The sequence below is a fragment of the Venturia canescens genome, chromosome 5 (genome assembly GCF_019457755.1).
Source record: "Venturia canescens isolate UGA chromosome 5, ASM1945775v1, whole genome shotgun sequence".
Lineage (NCBI taxonomy): Eukaryota > Metazoa > Arthropoda > Insecta > Hymenoptera > Ichneumonidae > Venturia > Venturia canescens.
The window spans coordinates 6,283,426-6,309,599 of NC_057425.1; the positions used below are offsets into that span (position 1 = coordinate 6,283,426).

Consider the following 26,174-nt stretch of genomic DNA (forward strand, 5'->3'; position numbering starts at 1 on the left):
GCTTAAGGTTGTATTTAAAAAATATCGCGGCAATATTTTATAATCGGTTTCTTTTAGACTCTTTCTATTTTTTATAATTGGTTATTATACATTTTGATTCTGAATCCATCACTCTATGCATGCGAACATAAACTCTACAATGGATTCGTAAACTAGGCTGATCTTTTTATTATAAAATTTGACATCGTTTTCATTTCATTGCAGGCGTCTAGTATTAATTTCGGCAATGCTACATAAATTTGACAATGAATTGTCGAATTCATTATTCAAGGAAAAATTATTCATTTTATTTTCAGAACGATTGTCAGCAATGTTGAAAAAGTTATTTGAAACTCACGTGTCGAGTGACATAAACGAAGAACTTGTGAAAAATTCTGCCACCGGCGATGCTGCGAAGTGCGAGGAATGTCTGAAACGACCGGACGCCGATGTCAACGGCTCGTTTGCCGGTCACACAGCGCTACAAGCTGCCAGTCACAAGGGCCATCTTGAAGTGATCAAAATTTTATTGCGCTTTAAAGCAGATGTTGAAATTGAGGTATGAGAAATTTGAAAATCTTTTCGTAAATGACACCTCGTTGACGAATCTTTAGTGACCACTTAAAAACCGGCATAAATCTCTTTGTAAAACTGCGTAAAATGATTTGAAAATTAGATGATATTTTTATTCCGGCATTCTTTTCATTGAGACTCGATTTTCTAATCAGATTTTTCGCTCTGGTTGCATAGTTCATTTTTTAGATTCTACAAAAAATAACCAAAATTGAATAAATTCAAATAAAATCAATGGACAGTTGATAGTTATTATTCGACTTCAAGATTTGTCAAATATCGTCATCGCGATTATCATATTGAGTTTCGAAGTTCGAAGTTCCTTCATTTTAGTCCGTCAATATTCACACAGCTTAGTTTTTTTCTTACAAATATTTGACAAAAAATCGTTCATTTTTGCAGAGTTAAAAGAATTTATTGCATTCCAACGATGACGTAATTCTCATAATCGTGTTTGAACGACAAATATAAATTCGAAAACCATTCTGTTAGAAACGCGATCGATCTTTGACCGAAATCTTGAAACGATATTAAATGGCTGATATGTTCAACAGGATGAGGATGGCGATCGCGCTGTACATCATGCAGCATTTGGTGACGAGCCTGGAGTGATGGCGCTTGTCGCAGGTGCTGGAGCTGATTTGAACGCTCGCAATAAAAGACGTCAGACAGCTCTGCACATTGCGGTCAACAAAGGTCATGCTGGCGTGGTTCGTACTCTCCTCGAATTAGGCTGTCATCCGAGTCTGCAGGTAAGATCTTATTACATATTCCTGTTGCAAAATAATGGTCGTGTGGGAATCGAACGAAATTCCGTGTCTGAAATTCTCGCTCAGGAAATGAAGAAAATAAAAAATAATTGAAGTACATTTGACCATGGTACGAAATACATTCGTAGGAATTTGGGAATATTAAATAAGTGTCGATTCGTTGGTCGAAATGATAAAAAATATTGCTTTTGAGTTGCAATTCTTGTAAGTTGGATTTGAGAATTTCGGTAAAATTTACGTGTCAAATAACTTTTGAACATTTGAACAAGTAAAATTCTGAGTTTCAGTGAATATGATAATGCAAAGTTGGCACCCTGCAAGATTTTCTCGTGAATTTTTCGCGCAACGATGAGTCTTGCGTGAGAGTGACTTTCCCACGTTTCTTTTGCGTTCACGTATCCCAAAGAAGATTCGGATTCATGGATGCGAAGCGTGAGCTTCTTAAACCTTGTGAAATATAGCTTTCGTGTTGCGGTTAGATGAACGCCGGCTTGTCGAGGGGCAGCGAAATTTCGAATACGTATATTTATACGAATATTCGTTCATAATGTATCTGAGCTTGGAGAGAAATTCAAGGATGTTGGTTGCCTCGTTTATTTCATCCTCAATGCGTCCAGCTATGATCTACAACTTTGTGCCTTTGGAGCGTGATTTATTCAACGGAAATAAGGAAACTGACAATTTATTTCTATCATTCGTGCTTCGATTCGTCCTGGAAAATGATGAGATTTAAAAAATTTTCATTTTCTTTTCTTCTTAAACAAAATGAGATTCGTCCCGGAAGGAAAGTAGATAATTTTAGGGGTAAAACAGGGAAATTAATGAAGTTGCAAATACTCGAGAACGAGAAAACCCGAAATAACAGGGTTAATTTGATTTTCTCAGGAGGTCTCGTGCGCGGATAGCGATATCTCCTCATTTGCAGGAGTCTCAATTAATCCACTTATATGGACGAGGAAACCTCGAATTCCAGACTTGGCAACTCTCGAGAATTTCCTCGTTGCGGAGGCCTCCGGTGATTGTGTTGCGCGAATACGTGTCATGCATAATCGCCCATGCCGTCGAGCGAAATCCACGTATTTTCGTGTATATGAATTTAGACCCAAATTCGGTCAAATTTTCCCTCCAAAGTAACACGTGTGAATTCCATTTTCGTAAACGCCAACGATTCGTTCGCTGGTCTCAGCGCTCGTTTATTCATTTGTGGTAATTCAATCGCGGTTATAAATTTCCTTCCTCTGAAATTCAGTTCTCCGGAACTAGGACTCTGAAACCGTGCTCTCTTCAAATCCTTGTGTTTTCTGGAGCTTCCAATATCGTATGTGAGCTTAAAAACGTTGCCATTTTTACGAAAAGGAAAACTATCGGCCAAATTTTCCAAAAGAAATGAAGAATTATAGATGCAATCTCAACATCAATAGAAAAAAGTCCTAACTTATATGGCTTTAAGAATTCCTTTCGAAATATCGTTAAATCGATGCAATTTTTTTTCCTCGATTGAAACAAATTTCCTTTCTCTCAAACACAATATTTAGTCTGATAGGACAACTAAATATTTCTCGGCAAAAAAAAATTATTAAACGATTACCGTTTAGTTCATTTGACGATAAGAAGTCGGGTATTTGATTTCGCAGTTCGATAGTATAAAATTTGAAGTAAAAGCTTCGTGAATTTATATTATTGACTCACGGATACACGGATTGTTCAACCGAAATTTATTAGCATACATAAAATAAGCAGTGAACACCCGAGAAACGTCTACCTCCCTTAAAACCAACATTGATATATGTTTACTGTTAATTTATACAATTTTCACGGTTATTATGAAAATTCGAAGAACCACCCTCTTCCTTATGCCGTTGCTGGTATAGCCAACTTCCTTAATGACTTTTCCGTTGCATCCGAGAGCCCCCGATTCTTTCTTCTACTTTCTCGAACTCCCGGCTGACTCTCAAACTACTACCCTCGTAATTCCAATAATAATTCATAAGAATTGCTCCTTTTCCTTTACTTTCAATGGAATTTCTCGTTTCGAAACCGCGCTTTCATAGATCGAGAATGAAAAAAAGTCTCATCGCGTCGTCGGCACTTGAGCGTTATACGTTCGATAAGGAAATTCTACGAGAATGTTGACTAAACTTTCTTAAAATGAGTAGAGCATGATATCCAGCTTTTTGCTCCACCATCGATTTTAAAAGTTCACTACAAACTTTGGCTCAAAATAATGGCAAAAGAGATTTAAGACAGTCGACAAAGTGAGGGAGGGTAATTCTCAATGTTCCAAACACTTTTATTATTCCATTTCTAAAAGCTTCGACAAAGATACAACTACGCAGTAGTGCATTTCATCTTTTACAACCCACATTTTGGTTAGTTTCATCTTTCAAAAAATCCTCCGGAAATACAGTTTACGGTAAAATGCTTTAATCTTATTTTTTTCAGGTCGAATGAGAATAAAGCGATTAACACTCGAAAGAGGTTTTTCTAGTTTCACGCGTCGTCGAACCCTTCCGTCGTCGCTGACGTCGTGTTTTCTACAGAAAGCTGTGCAACACCCTTTCGCGAATATAGGTTTATTCTTCGAGGGGAGTCCCAGGCTATTTTTATCTCGGCCCTCAATTGTGGTTGCCCATCGTTCTGCAGTACTTAAACTTAGCTTAGCAAAACGGTGCTCCAGATCTTATTTATCATGTTTATCATCCATTTCGATCTTTTTCGTTCACTCGAAGCTTTCGTCGTTTCCGAGACGCTTGGAGTCCACAAACTCATTTCTTGTCATAGAGGTTTCAGTGACATCTAACACACTTGGAAGATACAAGTGACGAAACTGATTGAAGCAATTCGAACGGCTCTCGGATAAGGAATTTGAACGAATAAAACAATTCCACGAGCTTCTGAAATACTTTGAATAATTGTAGCTTGCCATTTTGAAGATGATTCAATGCTGACATTATTATTGAGAATAGAGGAGAAAAATTGCTGATCTTATTGGTTGACACTGAAAAATGTAGCCTCATCCATAAAATCTAAAAAGTTATCAGTTCGTAAAATTTGCGTTCGTTTTAGTATACGTGTAACCCTTGAAAAAGTTATCTCGCTGCTTGCTTGGATTGGCTGAAACGACGAGTATTCGAAGATCGCCGGTATAACAGGCACATTGGAAGTCTTTGTGAGCAAGGCATCACGCTCCTATAAAACATATTTGCTGACAGGGACAATATTCCCCTCGTTGGTTGTCGCGTTTGGCCTTTTCTTTCTCTCTCTCTCTCTCATCTGCAGACTCGACAAAAGAAACCTCCAACTTACCCTATCTTTTGCAAGAGTTTTTGGACCAAGGGATTGATGATATGTAAACTGATTTGGCGTACAATTTTTTCAAACATATATTACGTAAGAAGGTCGAAAGCTAGAAAAAATCCCATCATTCAGTAAAGTCAGTTTTTTTTTTCATATGATTTATTTAACAAAAAATTTCCACGATTTTGGACGAGTGGACGAATTTAAAAAAAAATACACCAATGCAATTACGATACTTAGAATAAATATTGAAATCGGAATCAAATAATCGTTTCCATTCACTCAGTTAACTTTTACGAGTTGTTATTTTAAGGAGTTTCACCGGGGCTACGAAACTTTTTGATCGTATGATGATAAATTCAAAAATTTTCAAGTAATACTGAAATTGTGAGCACCCGAAAAAATAGTGAGCATCGTGCACGAGAAGTTGGATAAATTTGTGTTCTATTTATAGTTTGACGAGTGTTCACGTCGAACGATGATTAAAAATCTTGCAACGAAAGGAACTTTGATCAAGGCGATGATTCGTTACGATTCTTTTTTATTCGGATTTTCGGATTTGTTTTTGCACATCAATATTTCGTTCACGGATAGGATTTTCTGCTGTCAATGTCTTTGGAAAATGTAATTTAGAAAGCAAATTTAAGCATAGAAAGCAAATTTAACAAAAAAATATTTATCCACGAAGGTTTTACTTTTACTTTTACAACATCGATGATCGACGATTAATCTATGAATATGAACGAGAAGTTCGCGACCAATCGTTTGACACAAGCGTCACAAGCTTCCTGTGAAACTTCCAAATTTTCGAATGGAACTTCGTATTGCAATAATCGATAAAGTATTTTCGATTTTCACCAAAGTGTGTTTAATGCTGGAGCACGGTTTGAGAGCCACAGTTTAGGCTACTGATAGATTTTCCTTCGAGCGCATCTAAGCTCTCGTTCAAAGTTAGGATTGAGTTGGAATTCTCGTCGTTGGAACTTCCGAGGTATTGCTTTGATACGTTTTTGACCTCGGATTTCGATCTCCACGAGCTCACTCACCTGGATCGAATGATTTGAACTTTGAGGACCCACGTTTTGTCAACTTTCGAACTTCCGATGCTTCTCTCGATACTGTTGCTCCTTTTCTCTCGCTTCCCTCCGCATTTTGGCCCCGGAGATTCGTGCGGAGTGAGTTAACTCAAGCGGATCGAACTTGAAGCCTCCACTCGCTGCTCTCGCTGTACGGCTGATCACTTATCGTGAGCGATCGATATTTGTGGCTACCGAGTTGCCATTTCGAGCATTCACCGATCGGATTCGTAACGTGTGCGTTTACGGTGTCCAATCTGAGAATCTTCATCCAGATAACATTTGCTCTCTGGTAGAAACGTCGGAAAAGCGCAACTCTCCGACTGTCGAAAATCAGAGCTGAACTTTACAACCGCATCTCGATGTCTCTGTGCGAAGCGAGCAAAGTCCTGCGCCGTTTGGAGCAAGCTTCATTCCGCGTTATCGCAAATGGGATCGTTCACTAAATTTCTTATCGAATCCGAGCAATCGAACGGAATTGAATCGAGAGTAGAAGAGCTTACTAAGTTTTGGCATTTTTAAATGCCAGCAGCTCTCTTCGGAACTCTCATTTATTCATATTTCACGAGAAAATGATGTAACCGAAATTGTTAAGAAAGAGAAACCTCCCTGTGGCCGGGAGAAACAAAAATATGTAATAACCGCAGTACCTCTCGTTGGATCCGAGCGTCGGTGGAGTAAATCTTTCAACGGAGCTTGAACGTACGTTTCGGAGTAATAAGCGGCTCGAAGTTATATCCGGGCTCCGGATTCGAGGCGCAATTCGTCCTATCTTTATCGCTCGTTTTCACAAGATTGTAAAACTTGATGCATAACTGGATGAACCCAAAGGGAGGAATAAACAAGTGGGTAAGTGGGGGGGATCGTATAACCGGAGACTAAAGCGAGAGAGAGAGAGCTTCGTTCGAGGATGGAGAAGTGCGAAGGAAAAAGGGGCAAACTTATCAGATGTGTACTCGCTGCTTTGTTCTCTCGATCGTTTTCGCTGTAAAGACTGGTAAAAAGTGTGTATTCGTTGAGTTCGTGTGTGGCTCGATGCAGGAGTACAAAGATGGGGGATCGTTTGGGAGAAGTATCTGTTCGGAATGTTCCAGAGGTTGCTGGTACCACAGTAAAGTGTTGTAATCTTCTATACGCCGTCGTATTTACCGAGGATCTCTTTGCGAGTACAGAAATGGGATGTAAGGGCACGTGAAGAGGGAATATCGTAAACCGGCGATGATATTACGTCGCTGCTAGTTGGAGCAGCGGCAAAGCAGCAGGTTCGCAGTATAATTTCAGGTTTAACAAACCCGACGAGGCCGGGGAGGGAAGAACACACGTTGATTATTTTTACAGTTACGATCCCGTTTGCTTTCCACGTATATACGACTGCCAGACAATGGGACGACGATCCATTCGTAAAGAAGCTTTAGTGCAGCTTCGGCTCCGCGAGATCAGACTCGCCTTTCGACGTTTTCGCAGAAACTCGCTCTCCCTCTTGGACTCGTACTTCGGGGAGTCGAAAAAGGGACTGCTTTCTGACCAGTTAAAAGCTTAAGAAGCTATTTTCCTTCGGTTGCAACTTTCCACCCTCTTTTCAGCGATGCGCGTCGCTCATGACTCGAATACATTATCCCTCGGCGTAGAAATACACTCGAGTGCGCTCTTATAAATAAAAAAGGATTCTCAATATCAACGCGGAATCTCGCGAGACAAGTTTTATGATTTTTACTCTATTGCTCCGTGGGCTTGAGCCGTGCGCTCAAGCCCACGAAATATGGGGGCTGGCTGCTGCGCTCGTACGTGTTTCTCAGAATATTTCAGCGTTTGGTTCGCCAATGAAAACGCCCGGACCGTCGATATCGGCCAGGAAAATACTCGCTTTTTATTCCACGTTATTTCTCAACGCGAGGTATCAAAGCTGTTTGGGCTTTTAAATTCGTGGCCATTAATTTTCTACTCCGGACGAATCCCTCCTCAGATTCCAATGAGCAGCATCGTCGCGCCGTCTCATCTTTTCTAATCGGTAGTGACGTGAATTGCGTCATTGAGATCCGCCCTGCTCGCCCTCCGCTACATGTCCTCAGGGTACTTCGTTGCAGAGCGACGTCCATGTGACCGTTATCGCGCGAGAGCACGTATCACTGGCTCACGTTTCGACACGTGCGCGTGACCAATATTCCAGCCGAATATTTCTTGTGGCAGCCTCGCGTGTGCCTTCCTTCCCACTCGATAACGATCCCTTTGCCCTTTGGCTTGGAAGCTCTCGGCAAATTGTATCGGTTCGATGGTTTTTGAAGGAGAGGTTTTGCAGTTCGGGCAAGTAATCGATTCGAGGCTCATCCTCTTCGGGAATGAGAATGGATTCAACAGAGCTACCGAAATCGGATGCCGGTTCCCGGTGTAAAAAGGGCGAAATCTGCTGACACTTAATTTTCGATTAGGGCGCTCGACGAGGTTTTTTGCTAGTGTTGCAAGTGCACGGCTGCAAGCACATCGCGTGGCCAACGTTTGCCAGACTCCGCCAGACTCTCAAACTTTTTGTTGCCCTCGCGTACAAGAACGAGCGCGAGGAACTTTCTCGAGTCTCAAGTCCCCGCGACGAAGGAACAATTAACGAGAAAAAGAATATGAAAAAGCTTGTCGCAGTTGGGGCTGTAACTAATATTGTCTGGGATGAGAAAACGAGCCTGGAATGTTGGCTGAAACGAGAGTAAACAAGAGCGGCTTTGCTCTCAAGTTAGAGCGGGATGAAACGCCGAGTTTAAAAGGGGAGGAGCACAGCGAAATGGAATTGCTGAAGAGGTTACCGTCTGGAAGTCACACCCGCGATTATGAGACGCCCGCGAACCATTCTCCGAGTGTAACTAAGTTTAGTTACGCAGGCAAACGAAGCTTTGCACGGTTACGGAAGTGGCGGGTGTGCGAAGTAAGAAAGAGCAACAAACTCGAGCGGACGTTTCTCGCCCGCGAGAATGTGAACTCCTCGCGCTCAACTACTTCCCAGCAGGCAGGATAAGAAATCGGCGCTTCAACGTTGTTCTTTCTTCCCGGGAACGCGATGGTATTCCCCGCTAGAATTAGGGATTCCGAGGCTTCCAACGATCTCTTCGCTTCGAAGGATCTCGTTCAAAAAGCATTCGATTGAACGAGGAGGTCACCGAGGTTGGCTAGCGACGAAGATTTGAAGGATCCTCGCTAATTTCCCGTTAAGAATACCAAGTTTTGGGAGAATCCATGACTCCGACCTCCTTCCCGCGACGCAGTTTGTGACTAGAATTATTACAAGTGCTTCCGCGGTAGAGAATAATTTATCGCATTATATATGGCCCCATGAACTGCCAAGAGTTGAGCGGCGAGGCCGGCGACCGCGAGTCTCATGGTCCCGGTGATTCGGTTCCCAGCTTCCGGCTTCTCGGGCAATTGAGATATTCTCTCTCGTTATTATTCGGATAATCAATATAAGAGAATGGGCGATGAAGAAGGAGACAACGAAGACGAACAAAGCTCGGCGTGCTCGTAGAGCTCGTTGGCGCGAAGCGAGTCGAAAGCTCGATCTTCTTCGCAAAGTGAGAACTTTTCGAGCTGTACGCCAAGGACGAAAGTTTCGTTGATGATGCTTCCGAGCTCTCGGCCTCTCGCAGGAATCAATGTTCGATATTCCGATAGTCGTAAATTCAACGTCAGCCCAATATACCCGCTATTTCCAAGTCCCAGCTCGAACTACCCGCAGTTCCCTCGAATCCTGTTACGCACACAAATGCTCTCTTACACGTAGACATTGAGTCCGGGTGTTCTGCCGATTATCCGCCCTCGTTTTAGGTGCGGCTGTGCTAGCGTGATTGTAACGTTGCTGATACTGCTGCTGCTGCTGCTGCTGCTGCTACTGCTTGACGCTAACTCAATGGTAGACGCGCAATAGTTGAACCAGGAGGCTGATAGAGACCGAGACAGAAGGGGGAGAGAGAAAGAGGAAACTTGGCCCGTAAATTCGCACCGCGCACTCCACCATGAAATTTATACACGGGATATTAGAAGCTAACACGATCGGGACACGTACCAGGGATTACGCTTATCTCTCTCCTTCTCCTCGGCCTTTTCTTAGAGCTATAATCGTCTTGGACTTCTTAGTTTTACCCAGAGCCAGTTAGCAGTTGCGTTCCAATTGGAAATTCATTCGGGCACGTAGAAAAGTTGTGGGTGATACTTGGCCATTTGGAATCGCAGCATCCTCCTTCTTTCTTTTGGATCAAAATAGAGTGATGAAAAAATGCTTTGCTCACTTTGATTCACTGTGAGATGTCAAAAAAAATATTGCCATCGAAGTCAAACTGATGATTCTACGTCACACCGTGCTTTTTTATATTTTGTATAGATATTGGTAATAATTACATATTTTTTTCATGTTCTCGTTATTACAAAGTTGATTTATATCATGCCCGTTCCATCAGGCTAGCCAATGAACTGTCCAGCGGTTAATGTTTCTACTTTATACTTAAAGCCGAACATTCCTCTGAAAGTAACGCTCTTACGATGTAGGAACTGTTGCCCCTGCGCTTCACTAAAGTCCCAAATGAACGAACGAACAAGAACCTGTGTAATTACTCTCAACCGGCGATTTAACGCATCAGCTTCTCCAGCCAGATCGCCATTCCTACGTGCATGGGACTTTCCACGCTAACGCATCGGATCAATAGACTCGAACACGTCGGTTGTGCTAAATGATTTTTAGAATATAGGCCACAATAAATGACGCTTTTTTTTATGGATTTCTTCGTCGTTTGCGATTTTTTTTTCAGCCGACAATGAAATATTTCATGCTGCACAGAACACGTTTTTATGTACGAATAATTATTAGAAACGTCATTTTTAGTCCCGAGAACGTTCGTTTGTTTTATCCAATCGTTTGCTGTCGATACTCATTTCGAAAGTGTGGAGGCTTTACAGAGAGTTTGATCCAGTGAAATAGTATAGAAAACATGGTAAAATAGTGAAATAAAACGAACAGAGTGGTTAGGAAACGTGTACATGGAATTGCCCGTGTAGACTGCTACGGTATTGCAGCATCATTTGTATCAGCATCGTCCGTATTCGATTTCGCGTTTTTCCTCGTTCTCGGAGTTTTTGCACGTATAGCAAGGTTGCACCTCCGGTTGATCGATGCTTCAACAAATTTGCGTAGATTCCTCACACTCGGGGCTCGCGGAGACACAGAGAGTAACTTTCGAATTTCCCTTGGGCTTTAGTCGCACTATGTGTGTTCACTGATGCAGTTTACTTTCCTCGTTTACTCCCTTCCGCTCTCTCGACTTTCCTGATCCTCGGACGGGCAAACGCGAATTTTTTTCTCATACTTCTTTTTCCATCATCGTCGTATCCCATCAAAGTATTGTTCTTTAGATGTTTACTTTTATCTTCCTCGTTCATTGTGCTTTCTTCTTTTTTACCGAAACTAATAAAATCTTGATTGTATAAACGGAAAAAAAAGAACAAATTTTGTAGATGAGTTCATTCCATTTCAATGCATCCAATGATTTTCTAACATTTATTAAGAAGGGTATGCTTATGCACGCTGGTCCAAGCTTATTACCAACTGCTGAGACCTCGATAAACATATTTTAATTCATTTGTATATGACTTGTGGAAACGCGGCAACGTCGAAATTCATTTTCTAATGTTGCTAGCACTGTTTTTATCAGCTGTGTGTCCTCCACATCTTAAGTATAGTACGCGACGAATTGAGAGATTTTTATCCAATTCAGATCCCGCGCGGCGTTGTCACATTTCTTACGACATGAAAATGCAGGCATCAAGTTTTGCATTTTATCGATAGTTTTATTTCCCAATAACTATGAGCTGGGGGAAGATAAATCGAGCATCAAATCATTTTTAAAAGTACATTCCTTCCTATGCTAAATTTTGAACGAACATCTTTTATTGTTTTTTTATTCCATTCTTCTGAAATATGAGCGATCGTGTTGCGGTTGCCATAAGAGCTAACACTTGATTGCGAAATTTCTACAATTTGTTACTGAAAAACTGCGAGGTCTAAAACGTCCGAAAATTTGCACAAGTCTTTTGCTATTATTCGTGAAGATATTTTTTTCAGCCCATTCTTATTATTTTTACCTCCGTTGCAACTTTCGGAGTTGAGCAATGGATTTTCAATTGTTTTTGAAAAAACGCACGTCAGGAAAAAACAATGTATAATTAAATATTTAAAATAACCATTAAAATATGAGCGATCGTCAATAAAATTTCGACACATTCATTATTTTTGTGTTTTTTAAAGGTGATTCAAAAAATAGTTAACGAAGTTCTACGTACGATTATTATTTTGCACGGACTGTAAGAAAACGAGCGAATTTGAGTGAAGATGTTTATACTATATTTAAATTTCCGGTCTCGATAAGCTATCTTTTCAGAACTGCATCAATTATCCAAACAAAAAAACGTAACAAATGTGTATTATGAGAATTGATCAACGCCTCGCATCACTATTACGTTCTACCTCGCGATTTAAATGTGTGCTCGAGAATGTTTGGAGGTAAAATTAGCTAGTGTCGAAATGGTATTCTGGAAAACAGGTGGTTAGAAGCAACGTCAATTATTTATAGAAAAACCCATACTGGGCGGTATTAAACACCCTGAATTGTACGAATACCGAAGGTATAGCGTTATCGAGAGAGCTCTTCGGAGCGGTGCTCGCGTCTCGCACAAATCGTAATCGAGGGTCGGTATAATGACTCTCCAATAGGAATTTGTACGATAATCCCGTTCTGGGAAACTCGTACACTCGCATACGGCATGAAAATAAAAGATTGGATGATGGAATTCGTTGTTGGAATATAATATGTTGCTATGAGGGATGAAGCCGGACCGTGTTTTCGAGAATTCTGTAGAGGAGGCTTACATCTGCAGTGGTTTACACGCTTGTGCGGATACATTATACGCACTTGATAAATGCAAACCGTAATGGGGATTCCTTCAGATTTCGAACTTTCTTCTCAAGCTTTCCTCATTGCTATATGGAAATATGCGAATGTAGGGGAACATTGATGCGTCTCTGCGAAGACGGGACTGCAGCGCGCGAGAAGGAAGGCTTGGAAAATCCAAATTTCACCGCTGAAAATTCAACGCTTCACGCTCGAGCTATTCTCGCGTTCTCGATTCTGGACCACTTCCCTCAGAATATACAGTTTGCAAATACCATTCGTTGGGATTTTCACTCCTCTCCCTCTCGCTCGCTCTTGCTCCCGCTCTCTTTCTTTCTTCCTCCCTTGTAGAGTACCGCTCTCGAATACCACACGAGAGCCAACGGCATTGCTATCAGGCTCTCAGTACGCGACATTTTTCCAACGATTTAAAACCGGATGTTCCGATCGATCGGATCTCGCCACCCTCTCCCTCCGCTTCCTCTCTCACGTTCGCCGATTTCATCGCCCGAGATATATGCTGTATTAATCATTCTGGCTTTTCTCCGATGCCTACACGCTCCGCTTGCGATATAAATACTCAACGGTACAATTTATTCGATGCTAGTCGCACCGTGTCCTTTTCTCCCTTCTCCACTTCTCTTTCCCTCCTTCTCTCTTTATATTTCGCTTCTGTTATCCGATTTCGTACTGTTTTTCCCCTTTTTTTCGCTGCGATCGTAATGTCGGACGGGCAATTTACATTTACGATGAAAATTCTCGGACTGAAATATTATCAGAAAGGTTGATGACGTTGTTGTTCAATACCGCAAAATAAAAACGACGTTTAAAATAACGAGCAATTTCACGGCGATACCAGCAAATGTGACGCGACGCAAATCTTTCTTTTTGCCACTTTCATTCACATACTCTGGTGAATGTTCCAAGTAAAACATCGATTTTTAATAATCGGTCTTTCCATTTTGGAGACCAAATACACGGGACGAGTGTGCAAATGAATACTCGCTGAATTGTTAAACTATGCACGTCGTAATCAATTGGGCGATATTCAGGGAATTTTACGATTCTAATTGTAATAATAATGGCGAAGTACGATTTATCCCCGCAATCGTGTTTTTGAATTCGAAATTCAGGTAGAAAATTCACCCTCGAACGGCGAATGGAACTTGAACATTATTTCAAATTTATTTACATTTGAATAAACCGATTTTCTTGCTCGTTATTATTTTCGACAAATTTCCATTTTCATTTTCTATGTGTACCAGAAAAGCTCGCTGTGCATGCTCGTTGTGCGGTTCTGTGTGCGAGTAAACCTTGAAAGATATCATGACAAAAGTGAAAAAGGAATAATGGATGATATAATTGTCGTCCGGGACAAAAGTACGTGAGTAGAAAGGGCGCCGGGGTAGAAGTGTTGGCGCAAGGGTTACCCCCTTTCAAATCTTTACAATACCATTCATATTATTACGTTTTCAAGAGCCTCGCTTGGCCAACCAATCTACAGCCCTTTTCCTTATTCTTCTCTCTATTGTGAGAAAACCGCAAAGGTTCGTGACAGACTGTCAGAGGCCGCGGCAGCTCTGGCTGACGCGAAGAGAAAATCTCGCTCGACGCTTCGAAGTGATGAAGTCGCGCCTCGACGTCATTTCCTCGTCGCGAAGATACTTCTTTTCGAATGTAAAAAGGATCATTTCAATGGCCTCTTCTCTAGTGCCAAACGGATTTTGGATCTTCGACAAATTAATATTGTGAGGCTTCACGAGGGAATTTCGTTGAAAGATTTTCTGAAAAATCTTATCTCCATAAATCTCGATTTTTCCCGATCCCAAAATCTACACACCGTCAACAATGAAACCTCGTTTCACTTCATTCATTTAATCCCCGAACCGCTGTTGACCGAGATTTTCTTCATTCCGGAGCGAATGTATAAGCAGCAAATTCCTATACCACAGAGTACAAGCGAGAAAAACAGAGATTTTTCGCCCGAAGTTAATTGCCGCGCGCCGTATTATTTTTCCTGTTTTGCAAAGCCGGCAGCGTTATCGGTCGGAGCTTTATCGCTAAACTTCGGTAAATTTAACGCGAATAGTGCCATAACTCTCGGAGCGCTCGACGTCGATGGAAAAAGCTCGGGGAGCGCAAAAATCGAGAAAAACTTTACCGCCCACGTCTCCTTCAAAGTATATACAGTCTCAGTTCTGTTTTGTCTCGGAGTTTGTCCCTTCTCTCCGCTATCTACGTACTCGATTTTTTTGCAGTGCGAGAACTAGCGAGACAAACCGCAAGACGCTTTTTCTTGTACGGCAAGTGTCGTCTCCCCAAGAGGCGTCGCAGCCGGGGAAGGGGAATTTTTAAATTACCTGGCTTCTCCGCTGGGAGTTGATACTGCATATTAAGAATCGACTGGGGAAAGAAAATGCCATTTTACATGTATATATATCTCTATCACTGTACTTTTCACTACACCTTTACTTTCTTATCCTCCTTGTTGAACCACCTATCGAAACTTCCATATTTTTCCTCAAGATGCTTCCCTGTTCCAACTACGATAAGTATGAGCCGATCCTGGACCAGAGTAACATCGACTTTACCAACTTTTTCCTCCCCGTCAACGAAGTTGAAAGATTATGAGACTTTGAGGATACTTCGTTATTTGTAGAGCTCCGTATATGACGTACACGTACGTGACAGCTACTCTGTACATATCCCAAAGTCCTCCGGAAAGATCGTCTCCAAGGGGAATATAGAAAAAAACGATCGGCAAGATTTTTATTACTTTGAGGATCGACGATTATCGTTCTGGTACAAAATTTGTCTGCTTCGAATCGATTCCCGCACGATTCTCGTCCAGTTTCTCGAACATTTGTTAGGAGGTTAATACTAGAAAAGTTACGAAAATCTTTCCTGGAGTATCTCGTTATTGAATGGGGACAGGTTTCTTTATATCGTGGGATACCGATGCGTCGAATAGTGGAATGAAGAATACTCGCGATGATGGAAAACTCTCGAAACTAGTTTTGCAGACATTAAAAAGAACTCGCGGGGGTAGCATTTAGTATAAAATAGTGGAAAAGTGACGTATGAATTTAGGAGCGAGTTGTATACAGTTCTTTTGAAACTAGATACAGAACAATGCAGCAGCGTGGTACTTTGGAAAGTGGCAGATCGGTGTGTAAAAAAAGGTCCATTCACGAATATGCATCGGGAAGAGAATAGGATGAAGAAAGACAATCGATATTCGAAAATGTACGAGTCACTAGAGCGACTGCACACGTCATATGGATATTTGAAATTTCAGGGGACGATTCACCAGGAAATGCTCATCGCAATATTTATAGCCCGACACATGCACGCGCAGTCTCGTGCAAAGGCACGCACACTCCCCGCCGGAGTACACACAAATATATTGCATTCTCTTTTCGCTTGGGTTATACTTCTGTCTCTGACGTTTCCTCCCTCTGTCCTAAATTCTGATATAAACTGCGCCAAAATCGTAGAACAAAAATTCGACTTTGCTGTATAGAATTGTGCATGTGTGTACACCACCATCGTGTCTGGCAACATACCATGTACACGAAAAATACTCGCCGATGTTACGAAAGGGAGAGGGCGAGAGGAAGTGAAATTTACGGTCAATCGCGGTGACGTTTTTGTCCTTCGCCGATCGTTTTGAAATATGCATTTTTCAAGCATCGACTGTACACCACCGGGTGCGAATAAAGCACAGTAGTCACTTTGCCGCGCGCACCTCCGACTTCCTGATCAATGATAATTCACTACTTTTTCCTTTCTCTCTTCCTCTTCTTTTTTTTCGTTCACCCGTTTATTTGAGACGGCTCAATATTTATGGGACAAAATACAGTGAGCGAAGTCAGGCTTAATAAATCACTGGGAATTTATGCGTTTTCGACGATATCGTTATGTCGATTGGGATAGAAAAATTGCTTGTGCTGTTCGTCAAAAAATAGGGTGACGTAATTAGTTTGGATTTCAATCGGCGAATCCGGGGAGAGCAATTTTAGAAAACGCCCTTCTTGCTTGGAAAAATCGTGGCTTCCAGAATATCCGAAAAAAAGCATTTTTTGTCTACGAACACAATTGAATTCGCTAACTGGACAAAGATTCACTCGATTGAAATACTCGATTTGTTCACTCGCATGAATATTTCTCACTGCGACAAGAACGTTGTTCGATCGACAAAGCTTCGTTGAATCAACAAAGTCATGACGTTCGCCATAATTTATTGATCCGATAAAAGGTTTGGAATGATTTAAAAATTTCTTTATTTCTCAGTGCACTTTGTCTAATTCCTTCGCGAATATTTGGCAGAGTTTTACCATAGAAAACACCGTAGCGCAGCCGTTCTTTTTTGAGCATTCTCCTCTCTCGCGAGTGTGAACAAAATAAATTTTATATCCGCACATAAGCAGAGTTCTTTTCAGCTACGAACGAGCTAACCGTGCCAGATTTGATGTCCGTATACGTATATGAATAGCCCGTTGTGTAGCGCTGAAAACTTAGTGCCATCGGAAAGAAGATAACGTTGAGGAGAGAACGTAAAACTGAGACAGTCGGAGATCTCACTGTCGAGTTGTTTAAATCCGTTTAAACACCCAGTCGAGGAAGAATTCTTCCTCTTTCGCATTTTACGAATGCAAAAATCTTCTTCGGAAACATAACAAAATAGTGAAAGAGTGGCACAAGAACAAATCAATTGACGCCCGTCATTTATCACCGATCACACTGAAAGGATAAAGCTCGTTAAATAAAACGTATTGAGCAGAAGACTTATTTGGAAGGAGAGTGGGCGCAGCTACTCATAACCATTCGGAATAGTGATGGAGAAGGAGTTTGCTGGAAGCAGGAGTATCTCAAAACTCCGGAGCTCCAGGGCTTGCCATTTAATCTGTTTCGTCCCAATTCTCTAACGTCTTTTGCTCGGTGGTTTCACAGGCATAATTTCCGAGCAATGCTTCTAGTCACACGTTGGAACTTGATGTTTTGCTGCGGTAATTGCATTTGTCCCAAACTCCTTACGGATGAGACAATCGTGAGACAAACGAGAGAGACAAGAAGTGACGAATCGGAGGACAAACGTATAAAGTTGCAGGAAGAAAGGGAGAAGCATTTAGATGTATATATATGGAGTAATTTTCAAGTCCACGAGCGGTTTCTCCTCAGGAGTGCAAGAAATATGGTCCACCCATTTGTCTACATGATGTATCCACCTGCGAACCCAAAGTCACCATCCTCTTCCACGAGTAATGTCTACCTTAGGGAAGCCTCTGGCCAGCTATCCTTTTTACCCGCACTCCTCTCGAAATCAGGACCCGACAAAAACTCATATACCTGAGCATTGGTAGTTATGTAAGGGTTGGAGGATACAAAAAGCTGAATCATGGGGGCCAAGCCTCGCGGGCCGAAATCCAACGGTTTTTTTCGTCTTCTGTTAGGAAAGAATGGTAGATGTGCACGCGTATGGGGAAAGAAGTGATATCACGATAGTTTCCCTTCTCTCGTGCTGTTTCAGTTAGGCACTTAGGAAAGTGAGTGCACGAATGGTAGTTGCATCGATTCGTCATGATTTTGGCTTCAATAAAATTTGGCATGACAATTCAATTTAAATGATAATTCTTATGCTGCCGCGTCGACATTTTGGACATCTTTTTGAGACGTTGGAAGTTTCGAATCGTGGCAGTGAGTGCAGAAATAATCTTCGAGTTCGTTACATCGATGAGCCTTGACCGAAGGGCTCGATGTAAAAGCTCCGGTCCGGGACGTCACGTTGGAGAATGAAGATATAGAGGATAAGTAGGAAACCAATAGTCCGCTGTTTGCCTACTCTCCTTCCCGCATTAAAACGTCGACAAATCTTGTTTATCTCTTGTTTCGACTGTGTTTATGCTGCGGGGAAGAAGCGAAGTGCCTAATGTTGTTTTACGCCCTGAATTCTGGAGTTACGAAAGAGAGAATGCGGAATGACGTTGAAACAGTGTCTCTTAACGTTGTTCCCGAGCGATGTATAGAGCACTTTACGAGACTTTGATGGCTGTAGCGTTTTAGGGTCCATTGACAAATGGTCGTAAGTGTAAGTAGGAGAATCTTTAACGAATTGCAGTTCCGTCCTAAATTTCGTGCCCTTTTTTGGCTGCCACGAGAGTCCTAACTTGACGATTTAGTATCATCAAAAGCATCGTCGTACCGCAAACGTTCCGATTTGAGCGTCTGGAAAATCCGAATCTTCGTCGCTCCACAGAATAGAGTCTTTCGTGCCAGGGCACTCGAAAATACGGTGCTGTTATGTTTGTACACGAAACCGTTTTCCGATCTGTGCTTGACACTTTTCCGTTGGCCAGGTGATGGTGCGGAAATGTCACAGCGTTCCTTCCCGTTTCTTCCTTCTCTCCTGCACCTTCTTTCTCGTATCTTCTGTGGAGGGTTACGTTCTACCTCGGATCGTTAGTTGCCAAGCGCACAGAAATATGGGAGTGCAAAATTTCTCGACTGCGAATTTCCGGATGCTCTACGAATTTTATTCGCGTGTCATGAACATGCGTCGAGTGGATTTTAAGGCGAGAGATCCGGAGCTCTGCGCGTATATTCAGAAGCCTCAGATCTGTTTTATACTCTCCCTTTTTATCTACACTAAGCACCGTCAATTCGCCAAGATTACGATATCTTCCGGGCTTCGATTTGACGCTTGATTCCGAATATTCAGAATCGTAATTATACTGAATTTCTCGCTATTTCAAACCTCTAACCAGATGCATTGAAACGTACTCATGATTTTTTGTAATCCACAATTGTGTCAATTGAACTTTTGGTTTTTGTCTTTCATTCCCGAATAAAAATGTCAATGTCATTTGAGGAGAAAAGCGAATAACAATATGCAAGAAATGCTCGAATTTTATTCAAGTGCGTTCCACTAAATTGGTTTCTCTATTAAAATTTTACGAAGACTGTTATAAACTTCTTGAAGAAATTCCTCGAATCGGTTTAGTGAGCCTCATCAGTTCACTCCAGAAATAAATGTAGTGCAATTTGCGTGCAATAACTCGATTTTCGTCTTTACCATGCAAAAGAGCTTCCTGTCAAAATCAATGATGAATTACGAATGATTGTGATTGAATCAGCATGTAAATAACTCACGTCTAATTTTGGCTAGGTTCGAGTTGTAGAATGAACTTATTTGTCTTTGTATTTTTTATTTCCGATTGGAATTGTCTCGATCGCGATATAATGTATGCAGTATTATACGAGTAAGGCATCCTCAATATTATTTAGTACACGAGCCAAGTGCTTCCCCGAAGCGGTACGAGATATTTGACTGTAGTTTATTGAAAATGTCTGCAACGTCGCGTTAATATTTCATTCGCTAATGGGAATCACCGGTCTCTCGTGGATACGGTTTCACGCCACTCTCTTCTCGTGCCAGGCTTCTACCAACACTGCGATGCTTTTCCCATCCACTTTCATTCCCACGAGCCCTCAAGCGGAAGCATTGAAGTTGATGGCTGGGTGACCCTTTCCGCATATTTCAGGGTTCGCTCCTCGCAGATTTTTCCATTCGTTGTGTCGTTATTTACTCAATATTTCCACCTATTACAGATTTTGAAACGGACCAAAGGTAACCATCAAAAGATTGTGCTCTCTCGGAGCGTACGTTGCTTCTACGCAGCACGCGCTTCCAGACCCCATAAAACTGCATCGGTCAGTAAAGTCGGGGTTCTAACTGCCTGGTTCCATCCAGCAAAGTTAGATTCCACGCTGGATGCTCCTAAACCAAGAGATAAACTGCTGCAACTCATCGAAATATCAATAAGAAGCCGGCGTTTCGCGTTGAGTCGGTGCTGTGTGAAAACATGCTTTAGTTATCGCAAGAGAAAAGTACACCCTTGTTTCTCGTACTCTAAACGTTATATCCTTTCGAATGGAAGCTGATATATGATGTATTTAAGGCGTTGGGTGCTAGATTCATTCGTAAATTTATCTCGTTTTACCCCCAAGTACCTGGTGCTGCACCCAACATTAAAAAATTCGTATTTCCCAAAAAATGAACTGAAATATCACAATGGAATCGTAAACTAGAAAGTATTTTGAGATGAAATAATGAAGGGCCCGATTTTCCTTGAACGTGAAATAGACCTCGGTCTGAGAGGCTTAATCGAAAGGTCAGAAGCGTAATTTCCAGTCAGAACAAAACTGAGTCCAGCTTTGAAAGTCCAGGTGCGAATAATAAAGGATTTTCCTAGGAAACGAGTTGAAAAATGTGTTTTTGTCCAATGATCATCAACAATGCGTGCTAATGTTGACGGATGTTTCGTTCAAGCGCGGGGTCTTTGTCGGGAGCGCGAAAGGATGTAACGCGCAAGTTAGCAGTTGGAAACTAGAGAACATTAAAAGTATATACGTAGGCAATATCTACAGGCATATCGTGAGCCGCAGACAATCATTTAACCGTGACTTAAGGTGGATTAATGCGTCTCTTATGGGAGTCGTAGCACGACGGCGTAAACGATTCCCTCGCGGCCTCTTATTCGCCAGGATTCGTAGTTACTCGTCTTTCCTTTCCTCCTGCGTGTTCGCTCTCCCTTGCACATTCCCTCTCGCCCTTCCTTACTTCCTTCCTCGTTTTCGGACTCGACTTCGTCTCGGGGGCGCCTCTCACGCGAACACACGCGTCGCACGGTGTAAATTTCGTAACTTTGTCCCAGTTGAGATTTACAGCACTGTTGGGACGCGTGTCCAGCAGCGTCGTATCCAACACACAGATAAAAAGAGATCTACCGATTTTTCGAGCAGTTACCAGAGTCGGACGTGTCGTTTACGAGCAAAGGGACGGGATCGGTATCCTTCCGAGCGTCAAATGGCATCACTTACGACCTTTCATTCCACCGGAATTCGATAAATTTGTATCGAGTGTATTGCGCTGGAAATTGAGGCTCTTTGCGAGAGCAAGAAGGGGAGCGGGGAAGGGAAAATGGACCCAGATACGCGAATATATATGCGATGTCATAGCTATATATTCGAAGTGCTCAAGGTTTCGGATGGTTCGATGTTTTTCGTCGAGCGAAGTTTTCTGTTCTCTTTCGTGGTTGTGTACTCTTAGCTCGTGTGCGAGACTTCCTTCTTGGATCTCGTTCGGGCGGAACTGATGCGAGTTTCATTTGGTGGACCATCCGAATGGTCACTCATACTGTTCTTTTTTGTCATCTCTTTCCATTGGTTTCTTCCTTCTTCTTTCCTTTGCCGTACCTCGTATCTTTCTATCTCTCGCAAGAATTTCTTCTTGTTCCTCTTCGGTATTTCACTCGGTTCATATCATTGTCTCGATGTCCATTGTCGGCTATTCGAAGCTTACAGCGCACTGCTCTCTGTAAAATACCAACCAACATTCTCATTGGCTCAACTCGAAATTGTCTCTGGTTAGTATTATTCTCCGACTTTCTTGTTTGCCTGGCCCGGCTTGTTTACTCTCCTCGTTTTTCCCCAAAAATAATAGATCGATCGAAATTTCGGGCACGTTCTACGTTTCCCCATTGAATAATGGGCTTAGCTTCTCCGTTCGATACTGAAGAATTAATCTTTTTCCTTCTTATCCCGGAAGCTTACCGGATGATCAATCATCTTCGAAAGTATAGATTTTCAGGAATTTGTTTTTGTAACAAAATGTACGAATCGTTTCGTCCAGTCGGTCGACGATCAAGTGGAATAAATGTTCAGCTTGAAAAGAGTCGAATTTCTGGTTCACGTGCTGCATTTCGGCTTCTGGCAAGAACGAGGAAACATTCTTGATTAGCCTATATCTAATGGTAATGATCGTAGTCATCATTTTGAAAAACATTCCAAGCGTGTATGCGCTCTTGCTTCCGAGGGCAACTCATTCGTAGCATTGTTCCCGGAAATAACACGAATTTTCGAGTCTAGTCGAGGGAATTTAAGCGCAATGTAATTAGCGCGGGAGTATGTGCCTGAAATCGAGAGAAAGCGATGATCAATGGGAAACAAGCATTGGGCTTGCGAAAGGAACTTACTGGGACAAATTCAAACCTCAAATTGAACGTGAATTTAATCGGTAATGGCTTAATCGTGCTGTGGCGATTACAAGCGAATCGGAAAAGCATTTTTTCAAAAAACGAGCTTGTAATCTTCTCGATCGATGCAGTACGAAAATAAAATCCCTAAATACGCTTTAAAACCAGATTTCGATTCAATTATATTATTATTCATGCTTGAATTTTATTTCTATTTTAATAATACGCACAACTATTTTATTTACATTGTTTATTTACCGTTAATGTAACGTTTTTTTCGACAAATGTAAATTCTGCCAAACTTTTGTTGTAACCCATGAAATTGCACAAGCTCGATCATATAATCGACGCGACACTGTAATAAAACCAACGCTGAATCACACTTTTCGAACGACCCTCTTCATACTCTCATTTGTAAACGAATTGTGTATGGAGAGACCACAGCGTTATATAATGGAAGAGTGGACAATGTACTGGAGTGGGTGCTTCGCTGACGTACTATTTTTATGACTTTTCACACTATCGAGAGAGAAATAAAAAACATCGGGGAAGTTCAGCTTTATGTTTTACGCTGTTTCGGGAGATCGTAAAATACATTTTTTTCCGATATAAACGGGCTTTAATACGGTTGCGCGTCAAACATATTCTAGTACAGTTTCGATCGAGATATTTATGCAGTTAAAATCTTGCAAGTGTTTCATCGTTGTTCCAATAATTACAATTTCGGGAAAAGATTTTTTTCACTCAAATTTTTCAAGTATTGTATTTTTTCAATAATCAAATTCCACGAGCTCAACTGCATCGGTCTTCCTCTTTTGTCTCCTGGTAGCCGTACATGTTAATATTTATTTCGGACGAGGGATTGTCAACGAAATAGAGAAGAAAATCCTAAGCTCTTGCCGATGCACCGTTCCATGAATCTCAACTTTTATTGCTTCTCTTTCTCTCCCTTCCTTCCCCCCCCATTTCGCAATCTTGATATCAAGTGTCCTGGGAAAATCGCCAGGGTCACGTCTGTCCATTGGAAATAGAAGAACATCATTTGCGGAGCGGTCTCAGATCCATTGGATATTTTCAACCGAGCTCATACCTCTGGCGATCAGCGAGTAACAAAGAGAAGACCATCGATGGTCTTCTCTTCCCTTCCTTTTGCCACTGCACTAATTCCCTCTGTAACTGCTTCTCTCATCTGATAAATAAAAGTAGATACAATGAGGAAAAGAGACTGAGAGCTCTGACAATCTTGATCTCAAACAATTGATCCCCTCGAGCGAGATTTTTTCTCGTGAAAAATACAGTTACACGTAACAAGAGAAATAAGGGATATCCATTGGAACCCACCGCTCATTCTTACGCTCGTAACGCATTGTTTTTTTACGATGGCTGTTTCGGATGTGACTATGAATATCAGAAAATTATACTTGCTCTTGCTTTTAAAAAAAGTTGGGTTATAATTGGCGCTTTTATAATTGGCTTGACACATAAAAAGTTAATGATTTTTCGGTCATCGTCCTGACGGTAACATGAATGGATATATTCGAAATAGAATATGCTCTTAAAGCACCTGAATCTAAAATAAATATCTATTTTTCCAATATGTCTTCCTTATTCTCGCATCCACCTTCAGGACAATTGCCCTAGACAGTATACATGTGTGCATTAAGAAAATGATTTTTCTCTCGAGACAAGATTATTTCTCGTTGTTATTGGGATAATGGAACAATACACATTTTTAGTACGATCTATTTTCTCCGGGAAACGACCTATTTTGTTGGCGAACGTACACACGTTCTTTTACGATCTCACGCGGAAGAGTGCAACCGGTATATAGACGAGGAGGAAGATAGCCCTCGTAATAACATCGAGAATATAATACACTCGTGTGGGCAAGTTGGAATTTTTGCTGACATCACTCTGTACCAAGGAATAATATGATGGCAGATGATACGACGGTGGATATTGTATGTATAAATTTGTCTTCGTATACAGTGAGGATTTTACAGGAAGCAGCCCTTGGCTCTCCAAAGCGAAGGTCCTTCGAGTCCTTTCCTGATTATGCGGTTCCTTCTTTCTTTTTCGCCTCTTTATTGAGCCCTCACTTTCGAGATGTACCGAAATAATTTGCTGTCTTTAATGATGTGGGTTTCATGCAATTTGGCAAAGGATACTGTTGGCAAGTAACTGTAGAAAAGCGTCAAGTTACTCTTGCGTTATATTGATTCTCATTTTATTTTTATTGTCAAAGTATTTATACTGAAAGCCTCACTTTTTTTGGAATTTAAAAAAGACGTGGGAAAATGTAGCTTGCTCTCGAATCCTTTTGTATTAAAATTATAAAAATGCATGGAGAATATGAAAGGGACAATGGAGGATCGTGGTCCTCTTGTAATAAGCGTGATAGTGTTCTACTGATAATACAGCGAGGACTTGTCATGCATATAGCGTATAAAATGTAAATGTATACATATATTTAATAACCCGTGCTGGACCAATCCTCTTCCGTTCTTCTACCACTGCTAAGCTCTCTCTCCCGTTTTTATATCCGAGAGAGGTTTATGCCGCCACTTATAATTCCACAAAAATTGAAATACTTTCGAATGCTAAGCCGCTCTCCCTACTGGTCTCTCTTCCTCTTGCGTGGCGAGGTGCTTTATTTCCATTTTTCGCTTATTATTATCTCATCTTCATGGAATTACGATAATACGTGCCGGGAGAGCTTGTTTTTTTTTGTTTACATTTATTTTTCCTTTTTTCTTCGAGATGTTAGCAATTTTTATGAAACATTTTCATTTCTTCGTGGGTTATATTTCTTGTTGCAATGATATACACCGTGCGTTTACTTTTAATCCCATGGTTCCTTTTCATTCTGTAGAATTTTTTTCGTCAACTTTGAATCTGTTCTAACGCGTATTGAACTTTTGTTTTCGTTTATTGTCGCCGTTTATAGCCGAGGAGATAAACTCACTGGGTGCACACTTGAACGTTTCCATCCCTCGACGGATTTCGTGAAGAAATATGTTCCTCGGGAATTAAACATAAGAAGTAAGAATACGTCGTAGAAGATTTTTATTCCGTCCGTTGTTTATCCACCCTTTTATAAGGGATACACCGTTTTTACAGTGAGGACAGAAAAATTATCTTCTACATTTTCTTGCATTTCTCCGATCATTCATTTTCTTCCTGCTTTGTTAACTTTAGCATTCACCTAGGCTTTCAACACTTCAGAAAATATTTTACTCTTATTTCTTCTTCCGTACACGTATTTACACTCGTCATTTTCTGTTTAATTTTATTTAGCTATCCCAGAGGAATAAGTATATGAAAAAATTACCATTCTTCCTTCATTGCATTTTATCTTTTCATTATTTCGTGAACTATTTTGCTAAATATGTCAAACGCGTTCAACTTTTTCAACGATCAGGTTAGTGTTTTTTGTAGTTTTATCGTGTCCCTTTTTCGAATGATATTACATCATTCCAAGTTTGAGAGTAAAGAAGTCCTCAGAAGCCGGTATTTCTTTGTCATAGG

At 41.3% G+C, this 26,174-nt stretch overlaps 1 protein-coding gene across 2 annotated transcripts in view; it reads left to right on the forward strand.

Moving 5' to 3' along the window:
- The window catches only part of mib1 (mind bomb 1), a 391,854-nt gene that overhangs the window by 3,423 nt on the left and 362,257 nt on the right, over positions 1 to 26,174 (forward strand). For both annotated transcript variants that reach the window (XM_043420465.1, XM_043420466.1), the window contains exons 6-7: positions 297 to 538; positions 1,107 to 1,304. In XM_043420465.1, coding sequence (XP_043276400.1) covers positions 297 to 538; positions 1,107 to 1,304 — 440 coding nt within the window. The remainder of the gene's footprint in view (positions 1 to 296; positions 539 to 1,106; positions 1,305 to 26,174) is intronic.